At 43.3% G+C, this 25,058-nt stretch overlaps 1 protein-coding gene across 8 annotated transcripts in view; it reads right to left on the reverse strand.

The window, feature by feature from the left end:
- LOC139376132 (zinc finger protein 521-like) overlaps window positions 1-25,058 on the reverse strand; it is a 143,076-nt gene that overhangs the window by 116,901 nt on the left and 1,117 nt on the right. For 3 of the 8 annotated variants that reach the window (XM_071118357.1, XM_071118351.1, XM_071118352.1), the window contains 2 exons: window positions 15,562-15,618; window positions 5,102-5,314 (listed from right to left, as the gene is read on the reverse strand). Coding sequence is in view for 5 of the 8 variants with exons in the window: in XM_071118351.1 (XP_070974452.1) it covers window positions 5,102-5,314; window positions 15,562-15,618 (270 nt within the window). In the remaining 3 variants the exon portion in view is untranslated. The remainder of the gene's footprint in view (window positions 1-5,101; window positions 5,315-15,561; window positions 15,619-25,058) is intronic. The other 5 variants (XM_071118358.1, XM_071118353.1, XM_071118359.1 and 2 more) reach the window with 3 other exon arrangements.

Below are 25,058 nucleotides of genomic sequence, written 5' to 3' on the forward strand. Positions count from 1 at the left end.
CTGTGCCTGTTTAAAGGACAAGCCACATGAGTGTGAGTCTATTTTCCTGACACCACACTCTGAGGGCCCTCACCTCCTCCCTGTAGGCAGTCTCATCATTATTGGTAATCAGGCCTACCACTGTAGTGTTGTCTGTAAATGTTTGTAAAGAATTGTTGGAAAAATGTATTGTGTTTTGCACAAAGTAGATGTCCTAACCGACTTGCCAAAACTATAGTTTGTTTACATGAAATTTGTGGAGTTTTAATGACTCCAACCTCAGTGTATGTAGTGAAGATCCTCAACACTGGGCACCACAAAGGTGCGTTTTCAGCCCTCTCCTGTACTCCCTGTTCAACCATGACTGCGTGGCCATGCACGATTGCAACTCAATCATCAAATTTACAGACAACACTACAGTGGTAGGCCTGATTACCAATAATGATGAGACTGCCTACAGGGAGGAGGTGAGGGCCCTCAGAGTGTGGTGTCAGGAAAATAGACTCACACTCAACGTCAACAAAATAAAGTAGATTCAGGAACTTCAGGAAACAGCAGAGGGAGCACCCCCCCATCCTCATCGATGGGACAGTAGTGGAGAAGGTGGAAAGTTTTAAGTTACTTGGCGTACACATCACGGACAAACTGAAATGGTCCATGCACACAGACAGTGTGGTGAAGAAGGCCCAACAGCGCCTCTTCAACCTCAGGAGGCTGAAGAAATGTGGCTTGTCATTTAAATCACTCACAAACTTTTACAGAGCATCCTGTCGGACTGTATCACCTCGTGGTACGGCAGTTGCACCGCCCTCAAGGCTCTCCAGAAGATAGTGCGGTCTGCACAACGCATCACTGGGGTCAAACTATGTGCCCTCCAGGACACCTACACCACCCAATGTCACAGGAAGGCCAAAAAGATAATCAAGGACAACAACCACCCGAGCCAGTGCCTGTTCACCCCACTCTCATCCAGAAGGCGAGGTCAGTACAGGTGCATCAAAGCTGGGCCCAAGAGACTGAAAAACAGCTTCTATCTCAAGGCCATCAGACTGTTAAACAGCCATCACTAACAGAGAGGCTTCTGCCAACATACAGACTCAAATCTCTGGCCACTTTAATAAAAGGACTTAATAAAGGTATCACTAGTCACGTTAAATAACGTCACTTTAATAATGTTTACATATCCTACATTACTCATCTCATATGTATATACTGTATTCTATTTCTATACCATCTACTGCATCTTGCCTATGCCGCTCGGCCATCGCTCATCCATATATTTATATGTAGATATACTTATTCATCCCTCTACATTTGTGTGTATCTATGTGTATAAGGTACTTGTTGTGAATTTGTTAGATTAATTGTAAGATATTACTGCATAGTCGGAATTAGAAGCACAAGTATTTCGCTACACTCGCATTAACATCTGCTAACCATGTGTATGTGAACAATAACATTTGATTTGAATTGAAACCACTACTGAAGGACACCAATAATAAGAAGACTTGCTTGGGCCAAGAAACTCGAGCAATGGACACTAGAATGATGGAAATCTGCCCTTTGGTCTGATGAGTCCAAATTTCTAGATTTGTATTTCCATCTGCCATGTCTTTGTGAGATGCAGAGTAGGTGAATGGATGATCTCCGCATGTGTACTTCCCATGGTGAAGCATGGAGGAAGAGGTGTGATGGTGTGGGGTGCTTTGCTGATGACACTGTCTGTAATTTATTTAGAATTCAAGGCAAACTTAACCAGCATTGCTACCACAATATTCTGCAGCGATACACCATCCCATCTGGTTTGCGCTTAGTGGGACTATCAATTATTTTTCAACAGGACAATGACCCAACACACCTCCAGGCTGTGTAAGGGCTATTTGACCAATAAGTAGAGTGATGGAGTGGTGCATCAGATGACCTGACCTCCACAATCCAGCGACCTCAACCCAATTGAGATGGTTTGGGATGAGTTGGACCGCAGAGTGGAGGAAAAGCAGCCAAGAAGTGCTCAGCATATGTGGGAATTCCTTCAAGACTGTTTTAAAAGCATTCCAGGTGAAGCTGGTTGAGAGAATGCTAAGAGTGTGCAAAGCTGTCATCAAGGCAAAGGGTGGCTACTTTATTTTACATTTTATTTATCCGTTATTTTACCAGGTAAGTTGACTGAGAACACGTTCTCATTTGCAGCAATGACCTGGGGAATAGTTACAGGGAGAGGAGGGGGATGAATGAGCCAATTGTAAACTGGGGATTATTAGGTGACCGTGATGGTATGAGGGCCAGATTGGGAATTTAGCCAGGACACCGGGGTTAACACCCTTACGATAAGTGCCATGGGATCTTTAATGACCTCAGAGAGTCAGGACACCCGTTTAATGTCCCACCCGAAAGACGGCACCCTACACAGGGCAGTGTCCCAATCACTGCCCTGGGGCATTGGGATATTGTTTAGATCAGAGGAAAGAGTGCCTCCTACTGGCCCTCCAACACCACTTCCATCAGCATCTGGTCTCCTATCCAGGAACTGACCAGGACCAACCCTGCTTAGATTCAGAAGCAAGCCAGCAGTGGTATGCAGGGTGGTATGCTGCTGGCTCAACTTTAACTTCTCTAGGGTAGGGGGCAGCATTGGGAATTTTGGATGAAAAGCGTGCCCAAATTAAACTGCCTGCTACTCAGCCATAAAAGCTAGAATATGCTTATAATTAGTATATTTGGATAGAAAACTGTTTGAATGATGTCTGTGAGTATAACAGAACTCATATGGCAGGCAAAAACCTGAGAAAAAATTCAGCCAGGAAGTGGGAAATCTTAGGTTTGTAGTTTTTCAACTCATTGCCTATCGAATATACAGTGTCTATGGGGTCATATTGCACTTCCTAAGGCTTCCACTAGATGTCAACAGTGTTTAGAACCTTGTTTGAGGCTTCTACTGTGAAGTGGGGGCGAATGAGAGGGGATTGAGTCAGAGGTCTGCCAGAGAGGCATGAGTTGACCACGCGTGTTCACGTGAGAGTTAGCTTGCGTTTCATTGCAATTCTACAGACAAAGGAATTCTCCAGTTGGAACAGTATTGAAGATTTATGTTAAAAACATCCTAAAAATTGATTCTATACATCGTTTGACATGTTTCTACGGACTGTAACGGAACTTTTTGCATTTTCGTCTGCACCTAGTGATCGCGCCTCATGAATTTTGATTAATGGGCTAAACGAGCGAACAAAAAGGAGGTATTTGGAAATAAATTATGGACATTATCGAACAAAACAAACATTTATTGTGGAACTGGGATTCCTGTGAGTGCATTCTGATGAAGATCATCAAAGGTAAGTGAATTTATATGTTTATAATGCTATTTCTGACTTCTGTTGACTACACAACATGGTGGATATCTGTTTGGGTTGTTTTGGTCTCTGAGCGCTGTACTCAGATTATTGCATGGTGTGCTTTTTCCGTAAAGTTTTTTTGAAATCTGACACAGTGGTTGCATTAAGGAGAAGTGGATCTAAAATTCCATGCATAACGGTTGTATTTTTAGCAAAGTTTATTGAGTTTATGTTTATGAGTATTTCTGTGAATTGATGTGGCTCTCTGCAAAATCACCGGATGTTTTGGAACTACTGAACAAAACGCACCAATGTAAACTCAGATTTTTGGATATAAATATGAACTTTACCAAACAAAACATACATGAAGTCCTATGAGTGTCATCTGATGAAGATCATCAAAGGTTAGTGATTAATTTTATCTCTATTTCTGCTTTTTGTGACTCCTCTCTTTGGCTGGTAAAATGGCTGTGTTTTTCTGTGACTTGGCTCTGACCTAACATAATCGTTTGGTGTGATTTCGTCGTAAAGCCTTTTTGAAATCGGACACTGTAGCTGGATTTACAACAGGTGTATCTTAAAATAGTTTAAAATAATTATATGTTTGAGGAATTTTAATTATGGAATTTCTGTTGTTTTGAATTTGGCGATTTCGTCACTGGCTGTTGACGAGGTGGGACGCTAGCGTACAAACCCTTGAATGAGTAGGCGTGTCCAAACTTTTGATTGGTACTGTACATATATGTACATATATCCACCCACAAAGGTGTGAGCGGGTGAGGGAGCATGCAGAGACACAGACAAAAACAACTCCATTCAGTGAGTCAGGCTTCCAGTCAATAGAAAATATTTGTAACACTGATGTGGGATATCTTTCTGGTTGTTTGGAAATCTGAGACCACTCTGAAGCAGTCCTACCCTATAATTTGTGGTCGGCTGGTTGCGGGTTGCAAAATATGAAATGAAACTATGTCTGAGTATAAACGGAGGAGAGTCTGTACTGCTGTCTGATTGGGAAATACTTAATGTACCCCCCCTCTCCCAATTACATTTTATACTCCTAAAATAAAGGAAGTCTAAATCTTCACAGACTGTTCTTCTCAACATGGGACAGGACGGGACAGGACGGGGATAAAGGAGGGCACCAACTCCATGAGAATCACATGGAGGAAACCTTCAGCAGCTCACATCATTAGTTCTCTGAGCCACCTTGTCAGAGTATTTATAGCAGTGCTCTTTTCATCCATCACATGTTCAATGACAGTCTGCCAATGGCACCCTTCCTTCTCTCTTCTCCCTCTCAGGGTCCCAGTAGAAATGGAGGATTCCTCCACAGTAACAGGAGGGACCTCACTACCGTAGGGATCCACTTACAGAGGAGGTCTGGTTACTCGTGAGGACTCGATGACATTGGCTTTGACTACTCGAGAATCTGACTGCTGTGGATTGGTGGAGTGTAGTGTGGTGCCTAAATACTCTGATTATTGCAAAACTAAGGGGGATTTTCTGTGTGTGTGATTGGTAATTATGGTGGTGATGAATAAAGATATGGGTTGTTGTCCCCTCTCCTCTCCTCTCCATTTGTGTAGTGTGTCGTATTGGACATCCACCAATTTCATGGCATGCACTATTCATCGAAGGTAGACTAGTACTGAAGTCCCTTATGTTTGGTGTGTGTTGCACCCAGCACACTGTGTATGCCGGTATTCTCCAATGGGAAGACTGGAATGGCAGAGGTAGAGCTGAAGAGTAGAGGGAATGGAGGAGGGCTCGGTGGGCTGAGCGTTGTTTACCTGTCAGCTGGCATTGATTAATCTTGTGTTCGGTGAGATCGCTCAGCGACTCGAACACCTGCCGGCAGCTGTCGCAGCTGTGCAGCGCGGCCTCCTCGTCGTCGTCCTCCCCCTCCTTGCCTTCCTCTGGAGAGAGAAGCCTCTTCCTCAAACGCCTAGACCCGGCCTCAGCCTCACCATCCTCCAATTCCCTCTCGAGAGAACACTCTGGATCTGTTGGGAGTCACAGGAAATGACACGACACAACACAGTTAGGTGAGTGACCCGAAGTGAAGAGGCGACCTCTGGGTGACAAAAACTCTGGTTTTAATAAAACAATAATAAAATGTGTAATAAAGATACAGGTTACATTTGGACGACTGTAACTCAAGCACTCACGCCGTAACATTGAGTGAGGACACACTGAAACAGACACACACACACACACAGCACCCACCACGCAAACACACACACACACACACACAAAATGCACACACAAACACACTCCTATGTTATTAAAAATGGTCTTACGATTTGTTTGCCCTCCTTCAACCAGGTAAAAGTACAGTATATGAAAATAGACTGATGGGAATATTTGTTGTTAATAAATTCAGGATTGCAGGTCTTGCCTGCTCTTCAAAATATGATACTTCCACATGAGAATGCTGAATTGCATCACTCTGGCTGTGTCAAAGGAGACTGGAAACTAGCCATATAATCTAGACATCCAACCTGGAACTACAGGCAAATAAAGAGAGACAGAGAAAGAGGATGTGCGTGGGTGAGTGTGAGAGAGAGAGATGGAGAGAGAGAGAGCGAGAGGAAGAGTATGTGAGTGGGTGAGTGAGAGAGATGGAGAGAGAGAGAGAGAGAGAGCAAGAGGAAGAGTATGTGAGTGAGAGAGAGAGATGGGGAGAGAGAGAGAAAGAGAGAGAGAAAGAGAGAGAGAGCAAGAGGAAGAGTATGTGAGTGAGAGAGAGAGAGAGATGGGGAGAGAGAGAGAGAGAGAAAGAGAGAGAGAAAGAGAGAGAGAGCAAGAGGAAGAGTATGTGAGTGAGAGAGAGAGATGGGGAGAGAGAGAGAGAAACAGAGAGAGAGAGAGAGGAAGAGTACGTGAGTGGTTGAGTGAGAGAGGGAGAGAGCAAGAGGAAGAGTACGTGAGTGGTTGAGAGAGGGAGGGAGAGAGCAATATGCAGGGCTGAGATTGGTGTGTTACCCCGTCGTCACGACACACTTCTCTGCATTATTCAACTCTGCTCGCAGGCAGCCGCGTGTCGCACTCATCAATATATTCTTCAATCCATCTGCACTTTTGGCACCTGTTGGCTTTGTCCTGTAGCAGTGCCAATGGTGGGCTGACTACCGTGAACCAGGACTACCATTCTACGAACCAGGAAACTATAAACACCCAGGGAGACAGACAGACAGCACCAATATCCAGGTGACACTACAACACTATTACAACAAATTCTGCATCGCTTGCAAATGTATTTTACACATCTCCATTTCGAGAACAGTAAAAAACAAAACACATATGGTAAACTGGAGGGACAATATCAGCAGCATCTTTCAGATTCAGCAGGCAGCATCTCTCAGATTCAGCAGGCAGCATGGCCTGCAGTCCTTTCTCTCTCTCCCCTGTTGTGTCTCTCCCACTTCAACACAATAAGGCTGATTACAAAGACATACTCACAATTAAACAATCATGGCCCCCACCGGTCTAACTCCCAAAGCTTTCTGGGGAGTAGAAGGAGCCCTCCCTACCCTGACTGGCAGCCATTTTGAGCCCCATTGCCAGTTCTCTTCGCACATCATCTGAAAACTCTGGAGGGAACATTAGGAGCAGGCCTCCTTTCAGTCTTGCTGCCTAGCACACAGTTAAGACCGCTTAAGGACCTGGGCTGGGTAGGAAGTAGTGCACTGACGTGTCTGTAGCAGTGTGTTGACATGAAGCCAGGTCGTACATATGTGGGTTACATGTTGGCCATTTTAAAGTACTGGTCGGTCAGTGGGGTGCTCTTAAGATGTTCCTCAGAGGAGAGACGTTCCAGAACTCATCAAGGCCACCCAGAATTTTTCCTCTTCCCCCTCCCCCTCCCCCTCCCCCTCCCCCTCCCACCCCAATACTTCTCTCCTCTTCACTCCACTCCTCTCCACTTGCAGCCAAGTATTGATGTAACATCACACCCACCATTGTCCTTCCCTCTTGACGACGGAGGCTCTCGGAACATGCCCTCTAAAAATATCAGTGCTGTGGTTCCCACTGGGACCACAGCAGAACAGAAGGTGTTTCAAGAAAATTAAAATCCCAATCCTCGCAGATGCAGGCCTCGCCGAGCCCTCTGATGGGAATACTGCTTTTGACTGAGGCCAAACGCCACACAATATACACTAATGATTCATCCACACTAACAGGCTCGGCAGCAGAGCAGAGCAGAGCACAGCTCCAAATGTGCCAGGAAAAACACTGTGTCTGAGAAACTTTTCACAGGCACCGAAAGGTCTAGTGAAATGAAATGCTTTTTGTTAAAGACTCAATTAATGGAAGCCTCTCATGACATTTTTTGTCCATTGAATGGTTATAGTGGGCCATTCCGTAAACGAAGTCAGATTATGTTTTGGGTTACTAATTTAGGAATGCACAGCAAAAGGCTAAAAATACAACCTTAAATTATCCTATGAAAACACAAGATTTGACACCACTAATGTGGATCTAATCCGGGGTCATGGCTCTCTGTACAGCAGACGGACCCCATAGTCCCCCCTCTGATCTGTTGTTGTCTGGGTAAAGTGCTGAACATTGGGGGGCTTGACAGTGACATTACAAGGTCACGGACATCCCAGGACCAGGGATTAGAAGCCTACCACATCACCAGATCAATACCGAGGATCCTGGGCCTCTCTGAGCCTCTCGGAGTCTCTCGGAGTCTCGTACAGTAATCCATCAGATCATGACATCCTCTTATACCAGGTCTCTACAGGCTGGACAGAATATCAATACATCTACTGCTGCTTGGAGGGGCTGACAATCACACACAGGAGATAGCATAGATTTGTGGAATATGAAGATTTTTCAGATGGTTTTGTGCTGCAGTGGCCATTTTTGGCTTCCATTGGTGTGGAGGTATTTGCATTTTAAGGTAAGTTCTGAGTTTTAATGGATGCTCATTGCTCACATCAGTATAGGGTCATCAGGGTCATCAGAATTCACGAGATGGGGGGAACAAAAAAAAAAAGTTCAATAAGACGACAAAAACCATCTACATAATAAACTGCATGCATTGTCTATACATTTTCAAAAAGCTACAGAGGATACGATTTGGAGCTAAAAACTCATACATGATACTAAATCAAAATGTGAAAAATCGGGGACAGCGATTGACGCCATTTTGAGGATCCCAGAAATGCCTTCCTGGGGTCCATTCTCATCCCTCCATTCTCATCCCTCTCCCTCTAGGCTGTCTATTGAAGTACATTTATTATTCCGCAACTTATATCTTGTTGGTCGCAGGCCCCCAAACCCCCCTAAACCCACACCTTCATATTATTGAATAGATCTGCTCTTAAATATTTCTAATGTTTTAATTGATGTTCTCCTTCACCCAAACCAGGGAACCAGCAGGGCTCCAGCAGAGCCGGGCCCCCCACGTCCTCCCCACTGAGCACTTAGAGAGACAGGTGGGGCCGTACTGGCAATGGGGAGAGGGGAAGGAGAGGAGGGAGGGAGAGGTAAAGAGAGAAATTAAGGAAGAGGTGGGGGTTGAGAGAGAGAGAGAGAGAGAGAGAGAGAGAGAGAGATGGAGAGAGAGAAAGAGATAGAGAGAAGCAGAGCAAAGGGGCACGAGAGACAGGGAGATGTTTTCCGAGAGTTAGACGGAATTTGTCTGACACTATAGCTCTTTCAATGCTTCACTGGAGGGCTCTCGGTTATTTTGAACTCAAATTCATTCATATCCATCCACAACATAAAGGGTGAAGACATTGCAGTAAATATCACCCAAGGTGGTGCCATGCTCTCGCCCCGCTCCTGCTCCGTCTGTACTGTACGTCTAGTTCCAATAAAGTTCAATATGAGTCCTTCTTTGTGCAGCGAAAGACCTCAGAGCTGAAAGCAAGCGTCATTATCTTTTCATCCATCTCCATACTCATTTTCTCTCATTTCCAAGAGATTCAGATATTGTAGATGGTCCCTCCCTCCCCAGCCCTCCCCTACTTCGCCATCCTAAACCCCCCACCACCCACCCCCCAAGTTCAAATGAAGAATTTATTTTAACCAGCGCGCAGCTTCTGTCGACACATGTCGGCAGGCCTGATCAAAGGTGTGCAAGCTCCTTTATCAGAGTGTGGAGGGCTGTCAGCAATAGGAGGACATTAAGATTGAACAACCTTCACACGGATGCCTCCTTCCGCCACCTCATTATTTAAAAATCTAAAACTTTTGATTTTTTTTTTGGAGAGAGAAGAGAGGGAGATCACTTGCAATATAGGTCACACAGCCAGCCACATTACAGTACAGTCTAATGCCACATGTGAAAGCCTCAGAGTGTATCTATCTCTCTATGCTCTCCTCTTCTCCTTTGTGTGGCTGTATGGGATTTGGGGTCCCTCCATTAGCCCGTCACGTCCACTGATCCCAGATCATTAAAGCCGTGTCATGATCTAGCTCTGAGACGCTGGGAGCAGAGAGATCAACTGAAACCACATTACTCAAGATTGTCATGTGTTAACATGGAGAGGCTACAGGACAGAATGTTTTTTAGCAAGTCCTAGATCAGATCGTCATGCAATGCAATGAGATCAGAATCATGGCTTATTTGACTGCATGTGTGTGTCTGAGTTCTTTGGGTGTAGATTCAAGGTGTTATTGGAGAAATTGACCGCATGACTTCATTTTGAAAAGCAAGTATAGAGTTGTTTATACCGTAGCTATTATATATTTACAATCACATTGTTTTCTTAGCTTAACATAATACAGATGTAGGATCTTCATTTGATCACTCTTTTGTTGCTGAGAATTTTCCCACACCGCAGGAAATGCAGATGAGCTTCATGATTTACATATATGCACTGAAAACCTGCACTAACACACCGTTATATGAACAGTATTGCACTTTTCATGTAGCCAAATTTTGGCCAGCTAATAGGCCCAGATTATTTTGCTGTGACAATACTGTTCAAATTAAGATCCAACATCTGTACGTCACAAATCAACATGCAGCATCTTTATGAAAGAGAAAAAGCTGCCAAAACTATAACTGGAGGAGTTAGAACAAACAACAACAACAACCCAGTAGCTTATATGATCAAGGAAGCACCACATATCACAGGTAACACAGCATCATTCGCCGTTAAATCGTTACATAGAAAAACGATATGCGAACACAAAGGAAAGGAAATCAAAGGCAATGAATGAAGAACATCATTAGAATCCTTAAATTATGATTCTCTCTCTCTCTTGCTGATTTCTTAGCTTCTGTCTGTCTGTCTCTCTCTCTCTCTCTCTCTCTCTCTCTCGCTGATTTCTTAGCTTCTCTTTCTCTCTCTCTCTTGCTGATTTCTTAGCTTCTGTCTCTCTCTCTCTCTCTCTCTCTTGCTGATTTCTTAGCTTCTCTTTCTCTCTCTCTCTTGCTGATTTCTTAGCTTCTGTCTCTCTCTCTCTCTCTCTCTCTTGCTGATTTCTTAGCTTCTCTCTCTCTTTCTGATTTCTTAGGTTCTCTCTCTCTCTGATTTCGTAGCTTCTCTCTCTCTCTCGCTGATTTCTTAGCTTCTCTCCCTCTCTCTCTCTCTCTCTCTCTCTCTCTCTCTCTCTCTCTCTCTCTCTCTCTCTCTCAGGGAGTGATACTATTGAACGAAGCGCCTTGCCATGCCATTAGTGCAGTCAAACAACAAAGGAAATGAATAATAGAGAATATGATTTGAGAAGTGCTGGAGTGAAAGAGTCCCTTCCTCTTCCTGCTGTATGTAGAAAGCCCTGCAGTGCATTGATCTGTGGCTGGTTTAGCCCTCCTCCGCTGACGCTACGCTACCACTAGCTTGCACTACAGTAACAAGTACCTCGCCACCCAGAAAACCCCTCAGATCTAACACACTCTCCTACAGACACACACGCGCACGTATGCACAAACATGGATGCACAGACACGCATGTAAGCGTGTACACACACACACACACACACACACACACACACACAAACACACACACACACACACACACACACACACACACACACACACACACACACACACACACACACACACACACACACACACACACACACACCCTCTTCCTCACACCCAGAGCTCAGTCCACTCCACTTTTAACTGGAGCAGGCAAACTCTCCCACAAAATGGCCCCAACCAGCCACAGTCAGGAGTAAAAGAAAAGTGTACATAAAAGGGAGAAGAAAGAATGTGGAGCATGTGGTTATAATTACACACAGGCAGTGGAGGCTGTGGTAAAGCCAAGCTGTGGATCTTAAGCCTTCTCTCCGGGTAAAAAAGCACTCTGCCTCATTAAATCTCCCATATAATACTGTTCCTGCCCTCCGCACTAGCTAACTATAATGCTGGCTTTCCTCTTTACCAGAGAACCTCTTTTGTGATAATTTCCCCCTTTCCTATTCTGCTACACGTCAGACATAAGTGTGGCGTATAGAATAATAATACGCTGGGTACCTGGCTGTAAGACACAATGAACATACAGGCTCATAGAGGAACACTGCTGGGGGTCTACTTATGAGCCAAGCACTCGACACACCACGTCTGATTCAGCTAGGGGCTGGTCAAAGCCTTAATGGGTAGTGTGAACACGTCAATCACTGATCAGTGGCCTACAAGCACGAAAATAAGCTGATCCATTGTTTCAGTTGTTTTTTTTGTTTGTTTTTTTTACATCCAAAGGGTCTTGATTGGGCACAATGGGAAGTGGTTTAACCATAAGATCCTATGCTGTTGGGTTTTAAACTCATACCGTTCTTGATCATTGGTCCAGAACTAGTATTTTCTGAAGGCACCACATGGCAGGTCAAATCAAATCCAATTCAAATAAAATTCTAATATTTGTCACATGCTTTGTAAACAACAGGGGTAGACTAACAGTGAAATGCTTACTTACGGGCCCTTCCCAACAACGCAGAGAGAAAGAAATAGAGAAATAATAGAAAAGTAATAACGTGATAATAAAACACATAATAAATACACAACGAGTAGAGATAACTTGGCTATACACACGGTGTACCAGTCCCGAGTCGATGTGCAGAGGTACAAGGTAACTGAGGTAGATATGCAACAAGGAATATAGTAGCTAGGCAACAGGATAGATCATAAACAGTAGCAGCAGCGTATGTGATGAATCCAAAAAAAGTTTGTGCAAAAAGGGTCAACGGCGATAGTCCGGGTCGCTATTTGGTCTACTATTTAACAAACTATTTAGCAGTCTTATGGTTTGGGGGTAAAAGCTGTTGAGGGTCCTGTTGGTTCCAGACTTCATTGGTATTGCTTGCCGGTGCGGTAGCAGAGAGAAGAGTCTATGACTTGGGTGGCTTGAGTCTATGACAATTTGTATTGCCTTCCTCTGACACCGCCTGGTATAGAGGTCCTGGATGGCAGGGAGCTCGGCCCCAGTGATGTACTGGGCCGTACGCACTACCCTCTGTAGTGTCTTGCAGTCTTACGCCAAGCAGTTGCCATTCCAAGTGGTGATGTAGTCAGTCAAGAGACTCTCAATGGGGCAGCTGTATAACTTTTAGAGGATCTGGATCAAGTTGCAGAGGGAGGTGTTCAGTCCCATGGTCCTTAGCTTGGTGATGAGCTTGGAGGGCACAATGGTGTACTCAAATACAGTAGGTGTTCCTTTTGTCCTGGTGGGAGAGGGCGGTGTGGAACGCAATAGAGATTGAGTCATCTGTGGATCTGTTGGGGCGGTATGTGAATCGGAATGGGTCCAGGGTGTCTGGGATGATGGTGTTGATGTGAGCTGTGACCAGCATTTTAATGCATTTCATGGCTACAGATGTGAGTGCTACGGATGATAGTCATTTAGACAGGTTGCCTTAGCGTTCTTCTGACGAGTGTCAGAGCCGGTGTCGTAGAATTCAATCTTAGTCCTGTATTCACGCTTTGTCTGTTTGATGGCTCGTCGGAGGTCATAGCGGTATTTCTCATAGGAAACAATGGGGTGACTTCATTGATGGCTTTTTGACAGTCTGTGGAGTCTGGTCCTGGGTGAGCAGTATGTCTGCGCCGCCAACTCGTTGAAGTAGAAATATTAATCTATATAGAAGATTAGCTGTTCTGATGTCCAGAAGCTCTTGTCGGTCTTAAGAAACGATGTCCAAGACATCATGTGCAAAAAAAGCTAAAATAAAATACACAAAACAGCAGAGTTGGTCAGGAGCCACTAAAACAACAGCTATCCAATCCAGAGCCATTCTGAAGGTGAATTTACATGAAAGTTGTGACAAATTATTCAAAACAATAATCTGCTCCTATATTGTGGTAAAGTTTTGCAACTTCTACTAGGATTCTTTACACTGCATCTGACGAGGGGGTTCAAAGAAAAACAACCAGACGAACTCAAATGAGAAAAGTGAGAAATTAATTTGTGCACACTCTTGATTTCTCCACAGGCAAACATCGATCGTGTCGCTGCTGTCTCTCTCCCTTCACTCTGGAGATGGCGGCTAGAGGGAGGAGGTGCGGAGGAGAGGAGAGAGAGGCGGGTGTGCGTGTCTGAGGGGGTCGTTGTAATCAGGGGCTCTCATTAGCCCGCCGTTGGCTGTGGATGACAGAAGGTCTCCCAGGGAACCAGGGGAAACAGGGGCTCATAAGCCCAGCGCTTCATCTACTTCTGCTGGGGTGGCTGAGGACGAAGCCTGCCTCTCTCCCCAACCAACTCCCACAGAGCCTGGATCTCTACCTCTACCAAACACCAACCAACATGTAACCAACAACATACAGACCCTGCTTATCTACCAAACGTTAAGCAACACCCAGGAATGAATATAAAATACTACAACTGCAGACTAGACTGACATGGGCCTGGATGAAACACTCACGCAAAAACGATAGCCTAAGACGAATGATGGAGAGTGGTAAACACTGATCTGTGGGAGGGGGCTGAAGGAAAGAGACCTCCTCTCAGACACCTTGCAAAACCAATAAACGGACCCATCCCCATAGACATACTGTAGTGAAACAGCCCTTGTGTTTCCAGTTTCTGCATGGGGATATCATATCTCTGTCTGAAGGGGCCCAGAGAGCGAGAGGTAGGTGGGTAAACACAACTGACTCTACCGCCAGGTGCCAGGCAGTGTGTGTGACTGTGAGAACCCAGAGTCCTCAGCCTGCTGGGCAAAGCCATCCATATCAGGTTTAAAATAACCACACATGAGACTTAACCTTTCGCAGAGACAAATGAAATGAAAGAACGGTCGCGTGATCAGGAGCAGGCTTCATTCATAGTGGGCTCTCTGTGAGCCTGACCTGGATTACTGCTCTGTTCCTGGAGGGCATACGGTGAATGCCACACCAGCAAACAGGACACATTAATCTGCTCTGTGAGCTGTATTCTACCTCTATCTGAGGTTGGGAAACAAAGGCGTGAACACACACACACATACACAGGCATGAATACAATACACGCACAATGCATGCATTTCACAGCATCTGATGTAACGCTCTCTCAACGCTCTCTCAAACAGACATGCACACACACACACACACACACACACACACGCGCGCGCGCGCACACACACACACACACACACACACACACACACACACACACACACACACACACACACACACACACACACACACACACACACACACACACACACACACACACACACACACACACACACACACACACACACAGGTGAGCCAACACACAAGGAGCAGTAACATAGCCGAGTGGTTGAAACACACTTCATTCCTCTCTGGAAAGACGATAGATCACACACACACACGCTCCACTTTCCAGTCCAGAATGTGAAGCAGAATCTGGCCTTACAGGAGACGTTGAATATGGCGATGCTCCTTTGGGCTCAGGAAGCAGCCATTCAACCTGCCATTCGCCAGCTTTTCAAGCTTAATAATGTCAAAATACATTCTATCGTCATTACTGCCGTCACAGTCAGTAGTATGTACATCTAAATATCAAGTTACGTGCAACTGAAAAAATGCCTCGTCTGGAAGGAATCAAAGTATTGTTTTTTACCAAGTGCGCATGTATCAAATCCAGCAAAAAAACAAATTATATTACTGATATTACCGGCCGTGACGGCAGTGTTGACTATAGTTTCTCAGAGAAACACCAGTAAGTACTGAACGTATTTTGACATTATTACACTTGTAAAACTGGTAAATGGCAAGTTGAATCACTGCTTCCTGCCCTTAAAGGAGAATTGCCATATTCAACATCTCCTGAAAGGCCAGATTCTGGTTCACCCAAAATGATGAAATATGAAATGGAGCATTTACCGCTCGGAATCGCACTCTGCCCAGGACTGTGCTGCTCCTCTGTCACATTGTCTTCTACTGCCAGAAAGAAAGAGAGAGGGGAAAGAAATGGTTAACAGCAACAACGACAAAAAACCTACAACAGGTTTACACCTGTCAGACACATTGAGACTTTCTTTTCCTTCTTTGTTACCTTCATCTTATTATTTACTGTTATGGCTTTTCTGTAAGGAAACTACAGGAGATTTTAACAGCTCAACCAGTGCTTTGGGAATCCACACAAGCCTTTCAGATGGACGAGGTTTGGCAACATGGCGAGCAGCCACCCGCGTAAGTAACATATAGGACTGAGTAATGACCACATGAATTATACAATTCTCCCAAGAAACCCTCTCCCAACATCAACAGTGAGCAACTGAAAAACGCCTTGATGACTGCGGAGGTTTCTGAGACAAAATAACGCCCAAGGTATTAGACAGGCGATATAGACTAACACATACGCTTCGGCAAAATGGTATTGTCACACATCCAAAAACACTGCATTTTAAACAAAGTTTCTGAACAAATATACAGTACATACTGACTTTTTTTAAAGCACTTCACAGTATATAAATTAGCAAGTGTTTTTGTAACATTGATACTACAGTGATATTAACAATTTATCAGATTCTAAGATATTTATAATTGGATTTCTATGTTGTAGTTTTGAAAGACCGTGTTAATATATGCGTCCAAGGCCAGTTCACAACATGCACCTAAATGTGGCATATTTGTGCGATTCTGAATGCAGGACCGTGCATTCAGATCAGGCCTCAGTCAGTCAGTGACTTGTTTGTAACTGAGTGCTTGTCAAAGGAGTGATGGTTTGAACAGCGCTCCGACTAATTCATTAGCTACATGGCAACCAATCCTTCTGACACGATGTGGTATTATTGGCATTGGCCTTGACAAACATGACTTTAGCCTGTTCAAAAGGTAGGAAAAAAAAATTTCGCAGGGGGTCTGCTTTGAACTAGGTGACAGGTAGGGGGGAAAAGAGTTCCTTGCGGCATGTCAAGTACAAGGTACTAAATGGATTTCAGCAGCGGGAAGAGAACAAAAGACTCTCCCACCTGTTCCCTGTAAAATTAGGGTCTCACCGAGAACTTCTGACGTCTCATCGTTCCTCCCCTGCAGTTGAAATGCATTCTCCATTATGCCTTCTCAACCTTTCATTTCCCTTCAGCAGAGAGAAAGGGGAGCCTGACAGGACCTCCCGGCAGGGGGAGAGTGGCAGTGTGACTGCCAACGCCAGAAACCAGCTAGCGACACTTTAAAAAAAAGACACCAAATATCCCATACTTTGCATAATTAAGGCAGGGATCCTAGCCACTTCCTCTAAGGGGGGCTGGAGTCAATGTAGAGAGTGGTGTCAAGCAGCTTCTTCTGAAAATGGTAGTCTTAGAAAAAAATGTGCTATCTAGAAACTACAATGGTTCTTAAGCTGTCTCCATAGGAGAACCCTTTGAAGAACCCTTTTGGGTTCCATGAAGAACCCTTTTGGAACCTTTTTTCCAAGAGAGTAAGAAAGAGATAGGAGTAGAGATGTCTCGAACCACTGGACAATATTGAACAAGAGTTGCATGTAAAGGAATTCTAAAAATCTGTCTTTATGACGTGCCGTGTTTAGGAAATGTGTTTGATTCCACAAAAGGAAGAACAAGAGGTCAGAAACCATCTATCCAATTTCAGTGAATAGAAAAGGCTTTTAATTGGTCAGAGCTCTGTTAGTTCATTTGTTAAACACATCACTAACATGGAAAGGACGAGGAGTTTAAAAAAAAGTATAACTTTATTTAACCAGGTAGGCAAGTTGAGAACAAGTTCTCATTTACAACTGCGACCTGGCCAAGATAAAGCAAAGCAGTGCGACACAAACAACACAGAGTTGCAAATGGGATAAACAAATGTACAGTCAATATCACAATAGAAAAATCTATATACATTGTGTGCAAATGTAGTAAGATTAGGGAGGTAAGGCAATAAATAGGCCATAGTGGCAAAATAATTACAATTTAGCAATTAAACACTAGAGTGATAGATGTGCAGAAGAAGAATGTGCAAATAGAGATACTGGGGTGAAAAGGAAAAAAATAATAATAATAATATGGGGATGAGGTAGTTGGGTGGGGTATTTACAGATGAGCTGTGTACAGGTACAATGATCGGTAAGCTGCTCTGATAGCTGATGCTTAAAGTTAGTGAGGGAGATATAAGACTCCAGCTTCAGCGATTTTTGCTATTCGTTCCAGTCATTGGCAACAGAGAACTGGAAGGAAAGGCAGCTAAAGAGAAGTTGGCTTTGGGGATGACCAGTGATTGGGATGATACCTGCTGGAGCGGGTGCTACGGGTGGGTGCTGCTATGGTGACCAGTGAGCTGAGATAAGGAGGGGCTTTACCTAGCAAAGACTTATAGATGACCTGGAGCCAGTGGGTTTGGCGACAAATATGAAGCGAGGTCCAGCCAATGAGAGCATACAGGTCGCAGTGGTGGGTAGTATATGAGGCTTTGGTGACAAAACGGATGGCACTGTGATAGACTGCATCCAATTTGCTGAGTAGAGTGTTGGAGGTTATTTTGTAAATTACATCGCCAAAGTCAAGGATCGGTAGGATAGTCCATTTTACGGGGGTATGTTTGGCAGCATGAGTGAAGGATGCTTTGTTGCGAAATAGGAAGCCAATTCTAGATGTAATATTTGGTTGGAGATGCTTAATGTGAGTCTGGAAGGAGAGTTTACAGTCTAACTAGGCACCTAGGTATTTGTAGTATATGGACACAGTGTTAAAGTCCCCTTAGAGCCACCGCACATAGATAACTGTGTCTCTATCTTTTTGTCTCACCAGTGCAGAAGCCTCGACTCGTCCTGTGGAGACATACATGCCTTAGTGAGTGAGCCTGAGTCCCTGTGAGTCTAATGAGTTTCTCCAGCGCTGTTGAGCACCTTGCATCCAGCATCATTTAAATGGGCCAGGATAGAGGGGGGTTACTAATAAAGCCCTCGTGTTTCGAACAGACCTTGGTTGGGTAGAGGGATTGTGTGTGTGTGTGTGTGTGTGTGTGTGTGTGTGTGTGTGTGTGTGTGTGTGTGTGTGTGTGTGTGTGTGTGTGTGTGTGTGTGTGTGTGTGTGTGTGTGTGTGTGTGTGTGCGTGTGTGTGTGTGTGAGTGGGGGGGTGGTTCATTTTGATTACTGTCCCTGTTGGCGAGATAAGTGAGTTGAGGCAGAAAATTCCATTTTACAATGCCATCCAAACTTATACATTACAGGAGTGTCAGCCATGAGTCGATGATTTGTCACCACTGTGAACTTATTAAAAGTTTTGGCCAATTAAACAAAACAAGCAATTTACATTCTTGTTGTAAAATTGTTGTCCCATCACTCCATGGGAAGTTTTAATGGATTTGAAAGGCTGCTACCTACGTGGGCCATTGGTCATCCGATCTAGCCTGTCAGATACACAATAATTGACCCATGGTAACGCTCTATAAATGTAACGAAAATCCCTCAGCAACGAACAAAAATACACATTTCACCAGCAATTGCTGCAATTTTCAACGAAAATGTATGATAATACATCTGGCTAATTGAATTCATGTATACTAGAGCTGCCTGGTAACCATCTCAATAAGACAGAATCTATTACGTAGATGAATATATAACAGCATACAAACTGAATATCACTTCAGCAACACAGCTATCAGTTCATTAATTTGACAAGGTACATTGTGTCACTCTGCCAGTAACACACTGCATTTATAATTATGCTGCAATGTTTTGTTGATACAACACATGGGACCAAATCAACACTGTTCCTTGGATTTTTATACGTGTAACAGAAATAATGTCATCTGACAACAAGTGTTGAAGAGTTAAAGGTCCACTGATTAAAACATACGAACTAACAAACATGATGGCCATTTAGGAGAGATTGGCAATCCTATGGCAGGAATCAATCCTTCAAAATGTAATCTACAAATTAATTACCAATCGGTAGAAGAAAAACACCAAGAATAAGACTTATGGACAGACGTTCACAATAACAGCTTCCGTCAATACAGTAAGATGTCTCTTGTGAATAAATGTAGAAACAAATGTGCCAAACAGAACACATTCTAATGAAGAAGTGAATGGGCGCTACGCAATGCAGTCGGGTTATCAATTGCTCTAATCCATCAAATGAATTCCTGTTGCGTGTCTGTCTGTCTGTCTGTCTGTCTGTCTGTCTGTCTGTCTGTCTATCTGTCTGTCTGTCTGTCTGTCTGTCTGTCTGAGAGAAGAAGGGCTGATAGACACACACACACACACACAGCCCTGAGTCTGTCTGTTCTTGTATATGCGAGCTGCGACAGTGTGACTCATCTGGTTGGTTACAGTGAGCTTGGACATTACAGTGTGGAGCACAATGGCTGTGTAATCGGCCCTGACTGACCAGGAAGGAGACTCTCGCCACAGGGACTACAACTCAATTTAGCTGGGGTCACCAGGTCAAACCTCCTCAATTAGTACTAGGGGGAGAGGAGGGGAGAGGACACACACTGCACATGATGAATAACTTTCTTAATGAGCATTATTTGAACAGGTGCTGATTAGTGTCATAAACAATTTGCAATGGAGAAGCTGTGTGTTAATCATATGGCATAACGTTTGTAATCCTTCATGTACTTTATCATGTCAACAAGTTATGAATATGAGTAGTAATTCTGAAGTAGTTTGAAATCAAATAATACCTTATTGGAAATAATAATACTGTCAAAGGATAAATAATCATACTAATATTATGGATATTGGATATTATGATAATGTATAATACATGATATGTATTTTAGACAAACAAATGCATCAGGAAATCAATCACTGACAGCAGATGTGGGGGGGAGACAGACACCATCTCCCCAGCAGTCAGACAAGCCATGACAACAGGAGAGACACATGCCATGAAATAAGAGGAGATATCGGCCAGCTCCCGTGGCACCCAGACAAGCCCAGCACAACTCACTGAGCCCCAGCTTCCCGCATGTCAAGAACACTGACAGCCAAGTTAATGGTATTTCTATGGCTCCATCATCATTTCCTTAATGATAATACTAGCCATAGTTTTGTGTCACACTAGAAAAGTGCTAATGGGTGTTATACCACAGATCATTAATTGTAAAAAAAAAAAAGAGACTAAAATATCGGGGGCTTATAAAGAAAAAACTGTCATTAGAGATGAATAAAGCTTAAAGTAGAGGAGAATAAAGAGGAATAGTGAATCTACCCTGTCTTTCACTTGAATTATTAAAACCAAATGAGTGCAGCTCTTATCTTTTTATTTTATTAATATGAATAGATACTGAATAATTATTTGTCATTCATACTCACAACAACAAAACTCTGACGCTCTAGTATGGCCTAGTTGCAATCACTTGGTTTTCGTTAGGGTAATGACATTTGGATTGTAAAAGCAGAAAAAGTGGATATGGATCCTTTGAGTACAGCACATCTGCCTAGTGCCATATTGACCATGTTGGACATCAATAAATGCATTAATATTATTGTACTAGGCACAGATGGAGACATGGTTGAACTATGGTTGAACGCTCAACCTTTGCACCACTTCAAATCACCTCACCTAAATATGACAACGATAAAGCCTGAAATGCAATGACAAATACAAAATGGTGAGGTGAAAAAGGTGTGTTTATCAAGGCAAACTCAAATGTGTTACCGAGCCAAAGCAGGGTTCTTTTTGACAGTCAGCCTATATGACACAGACGGTCTATGTTAGCTGTTGATTTTCATAGCATTTTCTTGACTGTAATAGTCATTCATACTATTTCCATATTATGGATTCATATGAACCCGTATCAAATGGCATACAGTCTGCTTCTATCCGATGCCAAGCCAAATCCCAGAGTTCATCCATGTAATGATGGAACTCATCTCGTGGTAAACATCAAATATTTAAGGTGTATATGACACGACAACCATTTCATGAAATCCTGCAATACAGTAACTAAATGGTGCAGAAAATATATTTATATATGCAGACGACGGCTACCCTGGAAATATCGTTGTCAGCCAATGAAAACGTTAGTGGAGTGAGACCGACTTCAGAGTGTCATTTGTGCTTTAAGAGAAAATCTCAACTCAGTCTCTCTCTCCCTCTCTCTGCTCAGGAAGTCTGTGAGCAACGTGGCAGGCAGGCAGGCAGGCAGTCACCTACTGTATGTGCAGATTCTGGACTAGTCTGTCCGAAAGATCCTCATCCTATGCCTCCTCACTGTGACTGAACAAGCTGCTGACCCAACACTTCGGGCACATCCCGTGAAAACAAAATTACAACGCACCCACTGTAGTTGAGAGACGTAGATAGTCTAGGATTGAGTAAATGTCAGTGATGAGGGTGAAGTGTTTGCATATAAGCGAATGATGTATGGTCTCGTCCTGTGCCATCTATTCCCCTGAGCAATAGCGTCGCCGGCTCCGTCTCTCAGACTTAATTGAAACTTGGACTTGTAACGTTGCCCTTTTCCTCGACGGGACCAAAACATAACCTCTGACTCCCTCCAGCATCCAATTGAGAAAGAGAAGAAAGGCGTACACATTCCACAGACAGAAGGGACAAGGAGAGGCACCATCAAGGCTTTATTCTGTCCTCGTTCTCTCTCTGTACATGCTCTCTCCATGTTGACCGATACCACATGGCCCTGGCCCTGTCGCCGGTCATGATCGGGATTGACCTTCCCTACATGTGCCAATAACGTGTTATTTTACTGTCACTGTGAGGCATGGACACTGACCAGTATCTCTAACCCACAACACAATGATACTGTCTCTAACCCACAACACAATGATACTGTCTCTAACCCACAGCACAATGATACTGTCTCTAACCCACAGCACAATGATACTGTCTCTAATCCACAGCACAATGATACTGTCTCTAACCCACAGCACAATGATACTGTCTCTAACCCACAGCACAATGATACTGTCTCTAATCTACAGCACAATGATACTGTCTCTAACACACAGCACAATGATACTGTCTCTAACCCACAACACAACTAAACACGGAGCACTGTCTATTACCAACACAACAACACAACAACACTGACCACAGTGTCTAACCCACAATAACACAACAAATGACACACTTTGTGTTGGATGCATATTTTATGTGGTTGAAAATGAAATACTGTCCGTTTTTATGTCGCTGAAAAAAATGGCACGTTTAGGCTACAAAACACTAAACGCACATTCCCATTCTCTGCAGATGCTGAAAGAAATCAATCATATTTCTCCACTCCTGTTCACGAGACAAAATTAACAGTAGGTCTATAATTGTACTGCAATAAACAATTATGCAGGGTTTATATAACAATTATAACAATTATGACAGGCTACATGTGAAGCCTGCAGTTAGTGTCCAGCCTTCTGTTACTATTCCAACTATTCCAACTATAAAGACAGACCCTTGTATCTACTGCATTAGATTTTGAGAGGGGAAATGCACTCTGACAGACACCACCAAATACAAACAGTGAAACTATGCAAAACCCCCAAAGCATGTCATTTCCATAGCAATTCTGTTTTGAAAATAAAAGCTGTCTTGTGGACATCTGTATTAGTGTGGCTCCATTCTTACAGGCAGAGGTGGACAAAGAACAATAAGCAACATCTGCCTACTCTCTTCTGATTCTGATCCAAACTCCGGAAATATCTATGACGTGTCCACATTTCATGTCAACTTTACTGCGGGAAGAAAAGCAAGCTGTAGGGAACATATGGAAGTAGGAACAATTTATTCAACCAAGCTGTTGCATTCGGATCTCAATAACAACGCAAAAACAAGCAGTGAATGCCATCACTCAGACAAGACTTAAAATATTGCATGCAGCAACGTTGTGTGACAAATACTGTATACCCACACACACTCAACCTAAATCAAATCAAATTGTAGCTGTCATCCTGCTTCGTAGATAACAGGTGTAGACTAAAAGTGAAATGCTTACTTACGAGTCCATTAACAACAATGGAGAGTTAAAGATAACACATTTTAAAGAAATACATTTGAAATAGTGACACGAGGAATAAATACACACTGAATAACTAATACAAATAAAAAAGTTAAAATAACATGGCTATATACAGGGATTACCAGTACAGAGTAAATGTACTGGTGTACGATGTACACACACACACAGACACATGGATGCTTGCGCATGCACACACACACAAATACACACACAAGAAAAGCATGCACACACACACAGAAGAGATGCACACACACACCGAGAGAGAAAATAATTGCACACACACAGACTAAAGAAAAGCATTAACACACACACTCACACACACACACACACACTTGTAGCGGATTGGTGAGAACATATATTGTCTAAGTGATTTGTCTTTGGAGAATAGAAAATGTAATATCACCTACTGCATCAAAACCAGTCAATGCCACCAACGTGTGCTGATGCTGACAAAAACAGAAATCTATCTATAGAGGCATTGTTGACTGTGCATAGAACCAGCAGACACAGACACACTTGAAAGTCTGTGACAACAATAGTGATATGTGCATGATGCACTCGCATTCCCCTCACTCCTGGGTATTGATTTAAAATGGTGGCTGTAGGAATGTTACCACAGACCATGTAATCTTCCTTTGCGATGAAGACTTCAGAGAACAAAACGGGAGAAAGAAAGCAAAGCAGTCGACAGACCACAAGCTGAGACAGTGAAATTGTGGACAATTATTTGCTGAGCAAAATACAATGCCTGCCAGATGAACTGCAGCTCAACCTCGAACCCCAGCAGCTACCCTACCACAAATACTACAGAGAAAAGTGTTGTGTGCCTGTGTGTGTACGCTTGTATGTGTGCAAGTGACAGGAAGGAAGTAAGTTTATATCTCAGAGTATATTCAACAAAGGTTATAAGTACCTTCATTATGTAATATAGAATTCAACGAAATATTAAACAAAATATTAAATCTGCAGTCCTTCTCATGTGTACAGAGCAAAAATATGTATCTCATTTTGAAAACGGATGATCAAATAAATAAAATATCACATTTCGGATCTATGTTTACTATTGTTTAATAACATAGGCAACAATAATGTGACATATCAAGTTGAATAAATCTGCCCTATTGATGAACAATGATTGGGTCATTAGGTAATCTGAAAATTCATAAAATGTCATTCCCAAACCTGACAAGGAACAGGTTAAAGGCAAAATAGTAGCTTTATCTACCTCTCAGTTAGTTATTAACATCCACACCTCCTCACACACACACACTTTTAAGAAAAATGCTTCCTCCCTGGAATATACGGGATTTTAGTTTATCAGACGCGTATCACGTGACACTACAAACTCTGCAGACAGACAGCTCGAGCCACGAACTTCAGCGTCATTAAACAGATCCAGATGTTCCTGAAACTCGTCGCATTCCATCACAACGCGCTCGTCTACTGCGTTATA

Source organism: Oncorhynchus clarkii, chromosome 20 (assembly GCF_045791955.1).
Source record: "Oncorhynchus clarkii lewisi isolate Uvic-CL-2024 chromosome 20, UVic_Ocla_1.0, whole genome shotgun sequence".
NCBI lineage: Eukaryota > Metazoa > Chordata > Actinopteri > Salmoniformes > Salmonidae > Oncorhynchus > Oncorhynchus clarkii.